Consider the following 13,021-nt stretch of genomic DNA (forward strand, 5'->3'; position numbering starts at 1 on the left):
ATTAGGATTATAAGTTCTGAAGTTAGTTTTCTCTATATTGTTCCTTCACATATCCTTACCAGTACACGTGCGTCACGTGACTTTACGTCATAGGTCAAAGATACCAAGGACGAAACATGGCGGCGTCGTCTAAGAAAGTTTTTGAGATTTTCGTGTCTAGAATACCATGGACGGTGGCCAACAGTAAGTTTATATAATTGCTGAAATTATAATTAACATATATTAGTAATGAAACATACCTCTGTAGCCACTCTATTTATTTTGTACGTCTTATTATGCTGTATGAATCCTTACCAGCACTGACACACCGGCTAGCTGCATGTGAAGAGGTCGACGGTTGTGAAAAATGTCATTAAAAGATCAACTTAGCAGAGTTTCTTGAGTCTCAAAGAGACACTTTTCAGATAGATGTACATACAGGGTAAAACGCCCAGCAACATGCGATCAGTTGCTAGTTTCTTCATTTTTGGTGATGATAAACTGTCAAATTGCGACTTACAAAATGGTCATGTACATAAGATTGAATGCAGGACTTCTGTATACGACTAAATTAGTTTTAGCTACGTGTGCCTAATAAACTGGCAACACTGAATGAATATGGCAACTCATTTTATGAAGCGTTAATAATGCTGTAGCACTCCTGGTAGTTCATGCATCAAGACATTTGTTGTTGAGAATAAGACGCAAAGTTTTAGCTTGAGAACATGAAATGTCCCTGTTTGTTTTTTTCAGAGGAGATGAAGGAGTACTTTGGACAGTTTGGTCAAATGAAGAAGTGTCTTCTACCATTTGTAAGCAGTTTTTTTGCTCATATCAGAGTTTCACTTCTTTCTGCTATTTTTCATTCTTATCTATATGCATTTTAAGCTGTTATGCACTGGCTGAAAACTTTCACTTGGACCAGTTAATAGTGTGAACAGTGATAATAACTATCTGATCTAAATGGCTTAAATGGACTTTCAGTGACTTCTGCTCGGACCACTGCTAGGAAGAATGCTTTTCATTACTGATGATAATTTTCCAGTTCATTCCAAGATTCATACCATAGTGGCAGCTATTGGTTTTATTTTTTTCAATATGTTATGAAAATGAACATACAGAAACTTCAAACGTGGTGAATTATCCGTCCAAGTAAACACCATGTTTGGTTGTGTTCTTGCCACACCTGCAATTCCTGCAGCAGTTGACTGTGTCTGTGTGTGTCTGTGTGTGACTGTGTGCGACTGTGTGCTGTGTGTTGCCTCAGGATAAAGAAACGGGCTTCCACAAAGGCTTCTGCTGGATTGGATTCACAACAGAGGAAGGAATGAACAATGCACTTCAGAAAGAGCCACATGTGCTGGAGGGAGCTAAGGTAAAAGCGAAATGGTCTCCATCACCAAGCAAGGTCTTGTGGGTAATGGAGTCTTCATTAACACAAAAAAAGCTTATATTGCTGGAGTTTCATTAAAACATGGTTCTGATCTGATATTTTACACAGTATGTCACAAACCTGCTGCTCATGTTTTGGAAAAAAAATGCTTAAGCATATGGGGCATTATTATTGTTATTGTTTCCACAACAGTACAAAAAAAGTTGCTTTGCTTTCCAAATCATCAGAATGAATTAAAGTAGGCAAAAAGTGTTTTGTTTTGCTTTTGTTTTAGAAGCTGTTCTAAACATGATAAAGATTCAGAATGATGTGAAGCAGAACCTGAAGATTATTTCTGTTCTGCATGCATCGTATCTAACCTTTCCCTGCCTGTTTTTCAGCTCCTGGTTCAGCGGAACAGACGTCTGTTTTCAGGACCAAAGCTGAACAGAGACAGTGAATATGACTGAAGCTGTGTGATACTGCTGTGTGGATGAGATTATAAATATGTACTATTATTGTTCTCAGGTCCAGATTCACTTAAACTACTTTTTTTGGGGTTTTTTTTTATGATGTTTGACATTTTTGCAAGTCTGTAGAAAGCTTAGGCCAATATAGGACACCTTGTGTATGTGTTTTCATTGTAAAATCTGTTTTGTACACCTTCACTGAATTTGGGCCTGAGTGTTATTGTCATTGTTTCAATGGGTTGTCTAATAGTAATGTCTTTAATTGTTGTCAGACATGATGTTGTACTTCCTGTAATCATCCTGTCACACACCATCAACAGTATATAGCAGGCTTATGCTGGCAATAAAAACAATGTTCACTTCCACTGTGTGTTATGTTATTTGATGAACATGTTTACTTCTAATACTTGTAATACTTTTTACTACTTTTAGGGACATACAGTTGAGCAGTATGATGTATTTGCCTGGCACTGAATGTGTAAACATTCATATTTTCGATCGACCTTGCTTTTCATCACCCTGGAGGTTTAATCCCCTGCTAATGACACATGATACATTCAGTGCCTTTCTCAACAACTTTATTGTTCTCTTCATTTTTCTTTTAATACAGTAATGATATGTCACCGTGTTAAATCTTTAAATATACAAATTGACGGATTAAAATACACCCCCAATTTCTTTTACAACAAATAAATTAATATCAATTTTCTCTCTCTCTCTTGGTTCCAGTAATGTATTCCAGGTTCTACCAAAGTTTGTACAGCATATGGTTTCTGCAGGATTCTGTACACTTAGCCTCCTAATTTATGTTTCTCTGTCAGAATTCCCACTAAATTGCTTTGCTGTCTAAATGAACTAAATTTGTTTTTATATACCTTCTTTCAATATAACCATTTTTCAGTTCATAGATCTAGGAATAACAGCTATTTGATGTGTATCATTTGATTGAGTAAGGGCCCCCATTTGGTCCAAAATACTAAATAAGATTCATACTTGGAGCTTTCTTGGGTGAATATGCTTTAACTGATTGTTATATTTCATCCTCAGATATTTCTGATGTTTTTAATGCATAATGTAAGTCTTAAAGTGGATGTTGTGAATGTACATCTCATAAATTCAGCTGTATAGTATCTTAAATAATCTCACACTCATTCTTTTCAATTCAAATAAGGAATAATAAGTCTGAATGAAATAGCAAACCCAATTCTGATTCTGATGTATTTGCATAGCAAATACAAATTAAGTCGATTAAGTTATATATTGTTTTGTTATAAAGTTATATAGCATTTGACATAATTCCAGATTTCCAATTACTTTTAAACATGACAGCATTTGGGTAAGTTAAAAAGAAGATCCTTGATGAAGTGAATATAATTTAACTGGATCCCCTTTATAACTATTAAAAACGCCAAAGCTGAACCGTAAAATGCTGAAGTTCCCATTTGTCCTGAACGAAGCACGTTGATTGTGGGCGGGGCCCACACCGCCTTCTCGCGGTCTCTTTTTGATGACAGCCGTCTATTGGAAACGTCATCGCGTTCGACAGAGGTGTAGTTTTAATCCATTTCAAAGCGCTACTTTCAGTGCTTACATTCTCGCTATAGTAACGCATAGACGTCGACCCCACTGATGTTCAAAGTAAAGGTAACATTTCGATATATCAGAGTATCGTTCGAGTAAAGCAGCAAATTCAATTTTAACAGCCTTCGTCTGTTGTAGAACTACGTTAACCACAATCCTTCGCTCTCACGTGTAAAAGTGGCGAAGAGGTCAAAACAAAACCGGCAATTAAAAGAGAAACAACGCGTGTGGACACAGGACTCACTGGTAAGACAACTAGTTGTTCTGCGTTAAATATTCTTGTTGACAGTGTGGATGTGCGTTACAGTCTGTTTTGTTGAACACGCTTGTTACAAAACACAGCCGGTCTTTGCATAACACACATGCACAAGTGATATTTAGGTAACAGCCGCCACATACTGTACATTAATGTGCCCTTTACAATTGAGCTTTAACGTTAGACGTATCCAAACTGTCAACACAAACCCTCTTTCTTTCCCTCTCTACACATTCAGTTGTGCGAGAACACGTGGGACGTTCATTTTGGGTTCTGATTTATATACATATGACTCAAAGATGCTAGCTGTTTTGAATTAATGCCGATTTCGAGAGTGGGTTCTACTGATATTCAAAATATATTACTTATAATTTAAGTGCATTTAACCGTATTTGTGCAAGAAATAAGGGCTTTATTTGCCAGATTTATGAATGCAACTTGTTTTGAACTTGTTCCTCAGATGAAGTTTAGTTTTCTAGTCGTTGTTAGTACAGCTCAAATAAAAGCTAAACCTAAATGATATCGTGCTGATGCCAACAAGATTACCACAGTCTGAATACTACACATTTATTATAGAAAGCCTGTATTTCAAACTGAAGGTGTGGATTCAGTGGGTTTGGAGGGAGGTAGTAAAACTTGGGCTATCTGTTCCATCTCTGGGCTATCAGTACTACAATGTAGTCCTTAAATTACAGAGGATGATAACATTTTTCATATACATCTTTCAGACGTTGTCAGGAATGTAAGGTTTCCATGGGTAACTGTATTGACAGGTAAGACCTGAAAGCTTGTGCAAGTAAAAATACTCAGTTGTGTCTAATATTTAAATGATCTTAGTGTTAGATGGCTAGATCAAGACAAATCTTCAAGCACCTATCATAAGGACCTGGACTTGGGCATTGCTGTGCAGTGAGCATGGCTAGGAAGAGGATTCTTCATTTGTGTGTCTGGCTCTTCAGGCTGGGCACTGGGACACAGCTTTTTCCTGTCATTTTCTACTCAGTTTGAGTTTGACCTGACGACAGCTGTTATTGATTAGTAGTTAGGAGTGCGCCCTCTGCTGGCTCCCTTTGAACTGACACTTTGTCGCCCATAAAACCCATAAAATTCAAAGTTCGATTTCTGCACGTCACACCTTTTTCATAACCTCTGTTGCTTATTCCTTGTGTTCATTCCTCCACCCACAGTGCCTCTGATGGCTGGTCGACTCCTCAAAGTCTCCTCTCTGGCCACAGCAGTATTCGCCTCCTCTGGGTTTTACCTCTACAACAGACAACTGGACTTCAACGACCTCAGTGTCATCCGCTTCGGACGAGCTGCAGCCACCGTGAGTTACTGCTTGTTTCTGTCCTGAGAGTCTTTGGAGATTGTTGAGATTTTTTTTTCTCGCTGTTGTTGTCTTTTATGTTTTGATTGACATTGCGTCTACTTTTGCGACCAGGGGCCTGACAGCTTTATTTACTAGTTATTTTTAAGATGAATATTTGACAGAAAAGGTAATATTACAAGCTTTTAAAATACAACACATTGTTAAAGACTAGTGGCTTTTTAGCTTCTGATGTCTCACAAATAGCAGTGTGTAGTCAGGTCACATTTCAGATGTCTATGAGCTGCACCAAATAGTGATTTGTCCCTCTGAACTTCTCATGTTATTTAATTTTGGTGAATGTTCAACAGTACTTTATGCAGTACTTTTTATATTCCTGTATGGGTGATTTAACTTAAGTGAAAGATCTGAAAGAGATAAAGAGAACTGGATGCTTAATGCAAACATGCTGCCTATTCAGTCCAGTGGAGAACTGCTCACCTGGTGCATAAGGCCGAATGGTTTTCAAGCTTCGTGGTTTGTTTCCTGGGTATGTGGCCCCCTGAAAAAGAACATCTGTTGAATTGCTTCGTGTACAATGATCATTTTGAAGGTGGAGTTGACACAACAGCGTTTTACCAAACACAGATTATTTACCACAGCAACTGCCCAATGGATGGAAAGTTCCTTTTCAAGTCAAGTTGATTTTATTTACACAGCACCAAATCAAAACAAAAGTTATCCCATTTTCATATACAGAACGTCCCGACCGTACTCTTTCTTTACATTTAACCATTTTTAAGTGTATCATTGATTCACAATAGTTTGTAAATCGCCAAAATATCACCATTGGAAGTTCTTTAGCCAAGTCGATTTCTTTCTGACTCCCCTCTGGAAGTTATAGCGACAGGCGACTAAATAAAATGCGGCGTTAGTTTGAACCAAATCACAGATTTCTTTGTGTCTGAACATTGCTGGAAATATTCGGGATAATGTAAGTACACAAATCCACTCTGACTCGTACAGATTGAGTAAAGCAGGTAACCAATGGGAGGCGGACTTAACGTGCTGTTGATGATATAGGCCATGGCAGAAGTAGAAGATTTAAAAATAAGCCTGATATTTTTAAATGTTGTTTCCCTCTGATTAGTACATATTCTGTTTCCAAACCTGTATATCGCTGCTCACCACTTTCCAAAAGTATACAGTGGTGTGTGTGATTTGTGAATGTTCTGACATGTGGTACTGCTGTTCGGTTATACTACTTTTTGTGCTTTTTGTTTAGTTTAGCCAGTCCTCCATTGGCACTGAGCCCTTTCAGAATCTAGTCATCCCATTCATCACAGTTGTTATTATTTTACAGCTGATAGCATCACGTACTTAAATTTGTGTTTGCTGATTTGATTTTTTTTGTTCATTTGCTCTCAAAGAAAAGTTAAAGAAAACGACTGAGTTTTTACATGTCACTGCTCTGTTTGTCTGCAGACGGCGGTCATCAGCTTCGACTATCTGACTGCTTTCAAACATGTGGAATACGGCACAGAGGAGTACTGGGCACTCAGGTCCAAGGTAGATAAATCCTTACTGTATTTTCCATAGGGACGGGGATGCCATTCATGGTTTCCACAGCACTGCATGATGAATATGTCCATATATCATTGTGTACATCATTTTTTTTTATCAAGTAAGCTCCATTAACTCAGTGAAGAACACATCACATTTCCTGTAGTTGCAGCAGTGCTGTGACAGCTCTGTTCCAAATTTAAGAAAATATAAGAAGTGTTGACACAGGAACCGAGCTGTGGACAGAACATTAACAGACGGAGAAACAGATCTCTTTGTCTTTGAGATTTGTTCATGTTTGCCAGCTAAATCAAAGCCCAAAATTAATTTTGTTTTAGCTCAGGTTTGGTCTCCACCAACTCCTGAGGGAAAAAAAAAAAACATAATCTGATTCTTTCCCAATTAAATACTCCACTGTGTTCACCAGACTGATGAGTGCTGAGACTGAACCACATTAGTAACGTTTCAGACCAGAGAAACTAAAATAAAAGCCAAAAGATGTTAGAAAGTTAATGATTCTCACAGAAGACACTATGTTGTCCTGATCTCATACCCTGTGCATAGGTATTGACTAGGAGAGAGTCTCTCCTTGGGTAAACACACCACCACACGCCAGTCATGGATCACAGATCATGTGAGCGGAAGGATTTTGGATGGAGTGCAGGGAAGATTGTTTAAAAAGTTGGTACATTGCGTTATCTCCCGGTACAAGTTTGGTCCGGTACTGCTCGGACCGTGAGTCTGAAGTCTAACCAGCCATCACTCAGACGTTTTCTTCTGTTTTATGAATAAAAGCCTCTCTGACTTCTGATACTGCACAGTGCTGCGGCGTTGCCAAAAACTGTTTGGTCATGTCGCTGACCATGAGACTTGCTTTTACAGCTGGAGTAGTGTGGGTCATCATACATTTATTGTTCAGTGTGAAGCAGGGTTTGAGACTGAGAGAAGTCTGAAAGAGACACAAAAACAAATTTAAACAATGCCATTATTTAAACCTGTTTTTTGTTTTTTTTCAAAGGGGTTGTAGTCAGACCATCAGACCATGGTTTTTATTAACTTAAAAAGAAATATTAACCTTAAGGTTGAGTTGTTTTTTTTTTCTAAATGAAATCAAATGGTAAAGAACGATACTGGGCAGAGAGGCTTTAAGTGGAATGGAAATTCTCACGGGCGGCACGGTGGTGCAGTGGTTAGCGCTGTCGCCTCATAGCAAGAGGGTTCCAGGTTTGAATCCCGGTCTGGGCCCTTCTATGTGGAGTTTGCATGTTCTCCCTGTGCCTGCGTGGGTTTTCTCCGGGTTCTCCGGCTTCCTCCCACAATACCAAAAACATGCACATTAGGTTAATTGGCTACTCTAAATTGCCCCTAGGTGTGAGTGTGAGAGTGTGTGGTTGTTTGTCTTTGTGTGTTGGCCCTGCGATTGACTGGCGACCAGTCCAGGGTGAACCCCGCCTCTCTCCCGTAGTCAGCTGGGATAGGCTCCAGCTCCCCCGCGATCCTGACGGATAAGCAGTATAGAAAATGGATGGATGGATGGAAATTCTCACCTCCCCACTCTGCTCCCTATGCTCTGTTTTTTTGTTTTTCCTTGGAAAGTCCTACTCATTCCGCCTTTCAAGGTGAGAAAGATGAGGAGTCTCATTTTCTGTTATCACCCTGGACACCGTATGAACTTTGCAGTACATGCAGACATTCAGTGACCTTGATGTCTGTATTTGGTGACATCTGAGAGGAACCTAATTTGTGGTTTCAGCTTTGAGATTAACCCCAAGTAGACATGAGACTGCTGAGCAGCGTACATATCGTCTGGACATCAGATTGCATTATTACCCATCGTCAAATCCACCAAACAGGATCATATTTGTTGGGGGAAATCCCACTAGTAGGATAAAGGTTGTAACAGTAAATGTCAGCTGATATGCATTGAGTGATTTGTGCTACGTTGGTTAAAAGGCCACAGCTCAGTCAGGTTCACTCAGGAGACTGCTGCTCGAAAGGTCAGAGACCACCTGCTCTGACAAAAAGTGCACAGAGAGCTCTGCTGCAGCAAGAGGTCTGCACTGAACCTTGAAGAGCATGGTTCAGCATGGTTGGCCTTGTGTATGTGATGCGCACTCACACACACACACACACTTGGTACAGCCCCTTGGGCCCTGCTGGTCAAGCCTGGCTACACGCACTGATTAGAATTAATGCATGGTGCTGATTTAATACAGAGAGGAGACTCGCCTCCTAATTATTATGAAGTCATAGAGGTGAGGCGACGGCACAGCAGCTCTGCACTCGTTTAGTATCTTTATGCTGCTGATTTTTCTTGGAGTGTAACTTTCAGTAATAAAGGTGTGACTCAAAACACTGACTGGAAAACTAATTCCAGTTCTTTACACATGATATATGTAAAAAAAATATGATATTAAATATATTATGCATGTTTGATGTGGGAGAATGTGGGGAAAACGCCAGCTATGTAATGTGCAGTTTTGTAGGGGAAGATAAAAACTGATTTTAGTAGAGTTCCCGTCATTTAAGTAGATTTCTTGTCACTTGCCTGACAAAACAATACTTAGTATAAAATTCTGGCAGTTGTGACAAATGTTATGAACTACAGTAGTGTAATAACTTGTAAGGGGTTGAGGTATGAATTTGAAATTCAGTAACTGACATGTTTTTTGTATTACTGGGACATAGATGGAGGGCTGACAACACTTATTGATTCATCTGTGTTTTATGTCAATGGTATCAACATCATCAGTCAACTTTCTAAAGCAGCTTCAACAATAACTGAACATTAGAATCTTCATGAAGGTGAGATTTATTGCAGGACTGTGGGATTAGATGACATTATACTGCATTACTTTGAGCTTGGCCTTTGTAAACTGGTAACTGACAGGCTTTAAAATGACATAACGTTCAGACCCTTTGTGTCAGATGAAGTGCCAGTGCCCTCTGACCTCCAGTTGTATGTTTGTTTCTTGTTACAAGGGTCACATTTGACTGCACAGTTAATGAGCTCTTGTTTCTGCATCTCATCTTCCCCGTCCTTCCTGTTAGCGTTCATCTCATGTTCATCTCTCAGCACAGCAGCCAAGCTGCTTTCAGCCCCTCTTGAAGAGCTTCACTCAAAAGCCACTTAAGCAGCCCGTCTTCCAGGCTCATCAAAGGCTGCCCTGAGTGAACCGAGGGGCCACTCACAGCCAATTATGTGTATCACAGAACAAGCATGGGAGCACTCTCGAGTCTGCCAAAGGAGTGGAGGATCATGCCCTGCAATGAGAGAACAGATGGGCTGCTTTTTGTCCTCTGAAGCTAACTTTGATTTCTCTTAACCTCAGCAACAGGGTGTGACTCCACACTACATTAAGCTCCAATGTAATGTGTATAGCAAACACTTGATAACTAGCGAGAATCATAGACTTTACAGTTTGATGTTGTCTGTATTAAAAGCAGAGGTTTCAACTTTTCCTGTATAGTGTCACTCTGCTCTGTCTGGGAAAGCCTGTGTATTGGGACATGTCCATATCTGGCCACGTTAGGCGATCCGACCCAAAAAAATATAACAGCTGATTTAGTCACAGTCATGAGCCACAATCTAAATTGTGACTGTTTATCCAAATTTTGAAATGTGTTGCAGGCTATAACCTTTTTTCATAAGCTCCTCAACATTACACCGCTAGCTATAACTCATACTGCATTATTTACAGTGTCATGCAAGCAAGAGCCACGTGAAGTCAGCATAGCCATCTATAACTAACTAACTGTAACTATAAGCTTTATCAAAAAGGAGGGTTTTAAGTCTACTCTTGAACGTAGAGAGGGTGTCTGCCTCCCGGGCCAAAGCCTGAAGATGATCCCATTGGAAGGGAGCTTGATAACTAAAGGCTCTTGTTACTGTTCTACTTTTGCTGACTTTAGGAACCACAAGTAACCCTGCATCCTGGGAAGAGTGTTATGGTTGGATAATAAGGTACTATGGCTAAGTCACTCTGATCTGCTAGTCAGTGAGGTTTGCAAAGTTTGGAAAGAGAAGTAAGAGGACTTTAAATATCGTGATCTCTATGGTTCACCTATAAAGTAAATCGCCTTTGAGATCGAACACAATCAGTCAAATCGCTCACCTCTAAAGGTGTGTATTTGGGCATGTTAGACCTAAATGTCTGTCTGTTTGGAATTGATTGACTCCGCCATTTAACTTAAAATGTTATGAAGTAACTGTTGATCTACAAACCAGTGCCGCAATGTTTCATCTCTGCTTTTTCCATCGGTGTACACCCCTTATGTAATTGTCCGTTCAGCTGCAGTATACTCTGTGTATGAACAAAATATTGCCTGGAGACTCAGTCAGGTATAAACAGATGTCTGGATGTGACACACAGTCTTCTTATTAGGTGATCAGGTTGTCCACTGAGCATCACTCTGACAGAGTGAACGTAGTCTAAAGGTAGGCTTATACGCAAAAAGAACGGTGAAAAGCTGTCACAGAGAGGGGAAAGGTACGATTATCAGGGAATATGGGGATAAAAGCACTCATTTAACACTGCCTCTGGGTAATGTGAGAGAGTAGACAGCTTTTTTGACATATGGTGCATATGCGGGATTCAGATAATATCATGAAAATGGAGATAAAGGATGCAATTGTCCTACAATGATATGAATGACATGAATGGGAGGTTGATAAAACTTTTAGAAAAAAAATAGCTGCTGTTTCCAGGGCTCCCTACAATGTAGGATGCAACCTACAGAGTCATGGTCTTCAGTCATTTAGTGACACCACCTGCACTGCCTCATCTTTTTCAGGGGATTCATGATAGAACAATATTTATCATCCTTAATGCAACAATGATGCCTGAATGGCTTCACTGAATGACCCCACTCTATTAGTGTCAGAGTAGTAAAAAAAAACTCACTGCTTCTGTTTCTGTGGACCTTAAAACCACCTTGTGTACTGCTGTGCCATTTTTAATCTATGAGGCTCAGAGAGTGGCTGCAACACCAGGCCCTATTCACTCCATCTTTATGTATGTCAGTGTGACTCACTGGTAATATCAAATAGTTTAAGTGATGAATTACTTTTTACTATCTCAAGGATATTTAAAAGCTATCCAATTTGTTTTTTAAATGCTTCGTTCAAATATACATTTGAATAAACGACATTTTGCCAGCAGAATCAAATTGTTCACAAGATATTCAGCTTTGATTTCACTTGAATGAATCTACTTATACAGGGACTGTATAACAGCAATATAATATGTCCATACATAGATATGAGCTGTAAAGTAGAATATGCAGCCATGTTTGGTTTACGGCAGTGACTTGGTCCATGACTTCATGCTTCTTCACATAATGTTTTGTTTTCTACTGGTGCTTTGGAGAATATTGCAACAGATAGCCCATTGAGCAAAAAGGGTGCTGTGTGTGCTCGTAGCTGCGAGGATAAACAAAGCTATAAACCGCTGAGCAGTGCCTTGGTGTCTGACAGGCCTTCAGACTGACTTTCAACTAATGCAGCCTCCTGAGTCATTTGAGCCAGTGATAACTGCGATCTCGGACTGATGAAAGGGTGACAGATGTTCTCCAATGGACATTCTGTTGTATCATAGTACTACAAACTATTACCTATTACTGTTAAATATTATTCAACATTACTTACTATTAACTCATAAACATACTGATTAGCCGTAACCACTTTAGCTGTTAGCTCGCTTTATCCCCCAAATAAAGATGTAGAGATGAACTCATTCAGTGCTATAATCCTATAAAAAGAGTTCATCCATCCATTTTCTTTACTGCTTATTCGTCAGGGTCGCGTGGGGGGGCGGGCGGGTGTGCGTGCGGGCGCTGGAGCCTATCCCAGCTAACTACAGGTGAGAGGTGGGGTACACCCTGGACTGTTAGCCAGTCAATCACAGGGCCAACACACAAAGACAGACAACCACACACTCTCACACTCACACCTAGGGTTAATGTAGAGCAGTCAGTTAACCTAATTACCTCCGAACCCGGAGTAAACCCACGCAGGCACAGGGAGAACATCCCCCAGACCAGGATCTGAACCTGGAACCCTTTTGTTGTGAGGTGACAGTGCTAACCACTGCACCACCATGCTGCCCCTATAAAAAATATGTTCATTGTTATGTTGTTACTGCTCCTATAAGGTGCTGACTCTCTCTCCCTGCTTATAAAGCTGATGTTATGTGTGTTACTGCAACATTGTTTCCACATGTTTCCACAACTCTGCACTTTATAAAAACGCACGGCCATCTGCAAATGTATACCTCCACCATGACCAAGCACATCCCCTTGTATATACAGATGTATATGTATACTATGTATACAGACTTTTTGCATCTCACTATTTATCGTTTCTTATTCTCTTTTCCTGTGTATGTCTGCTGCACCAGATGCTAAAAAAAATTCCTCGTAGGTGGAACCTACGTGGCAATAAAAGTATTCTGATTCTGATTCTTATATTGGGACAACTGGCCATTACACCCAGA

The 13,021-nt window shown here is 39.9% G+C and overlaps 2 protein-coding genes across 3 annotated transcripts in view; both read left to right on the forward strand.

Moving 5' to 3' along the window:
- The first annotated feature begins 31 nt into the window (after positions 1 to 31).
- Positions 32 to 2,186, forward strand: LOC124071639 (SRA stem-loop interacting RNA binding protein). Its single transcript, XM_046412362.1, has 4 exons — positions 32 to 183; positions 733 to 791; positions 1,247 to 1,354; positions 1,753 to 2,186. Exons 1-4 carry the CDS (start codon positions 117 to 119, stop codon positions 1,819 to 1,821), a joined length of 303 nt encoding a protein of 100 aa, XP_046268318.1. The 5' UTR covers positions 32 to 116; the 3' UTR covers positions 1,822 to 2,186.
- A 1,155-nt stretch (positions 2,187 to 3,341) lies between these two features.
- The window catches only part of adck1 (aarF domain containing kinase 1), a 75,991-nt gene continuing 66,311 nt past the window's right edge, over positions 3,342 to 13,021 (forward strand). Inside the window, exons 1-4 of one of the 2 annotated variants that reach the window (XM_046412358.1) lie at positions 3,342 to 3,465; positions 3,581 to 3,648; positions 4,846 to 4,985; positions 6,450 to 6,533. In XM_046412358.1, the coding sequence (XP_046268314.1) occupies positions 4,854 to 4,985; positions 6,450 to 6,533 (216 nt within the window). In that variant the 5' untranslated portion in view covers positions 3,342 to 3,465; positions 3,581 to 3,648; positions 4,846 to 4,853. Of the gene's footprint in view, positions 3,466 to 3,540; positions 3,649 to 4,845; positions 4,986 to 6,449; positions 6,534 to 13,021 lie in introns of both variants that reach the window. The other variant, XM_046412360.1, reaches the window with a different exon arrangement.

The sequence above is a fragment of the Scatophagus argus genome, chromosome 15 (genome assembly GCF_020382885.2).
Source record: "Scatophagus argus isolate fScaArg1 chromosome 15, fScaArg1.pri, whole genome shotgun sequence".
NCBI lineage: Eukaryota > Metazoa > Chordata > Actinopteri > Scatophagidae > Scatophagus > Scatophagus argus.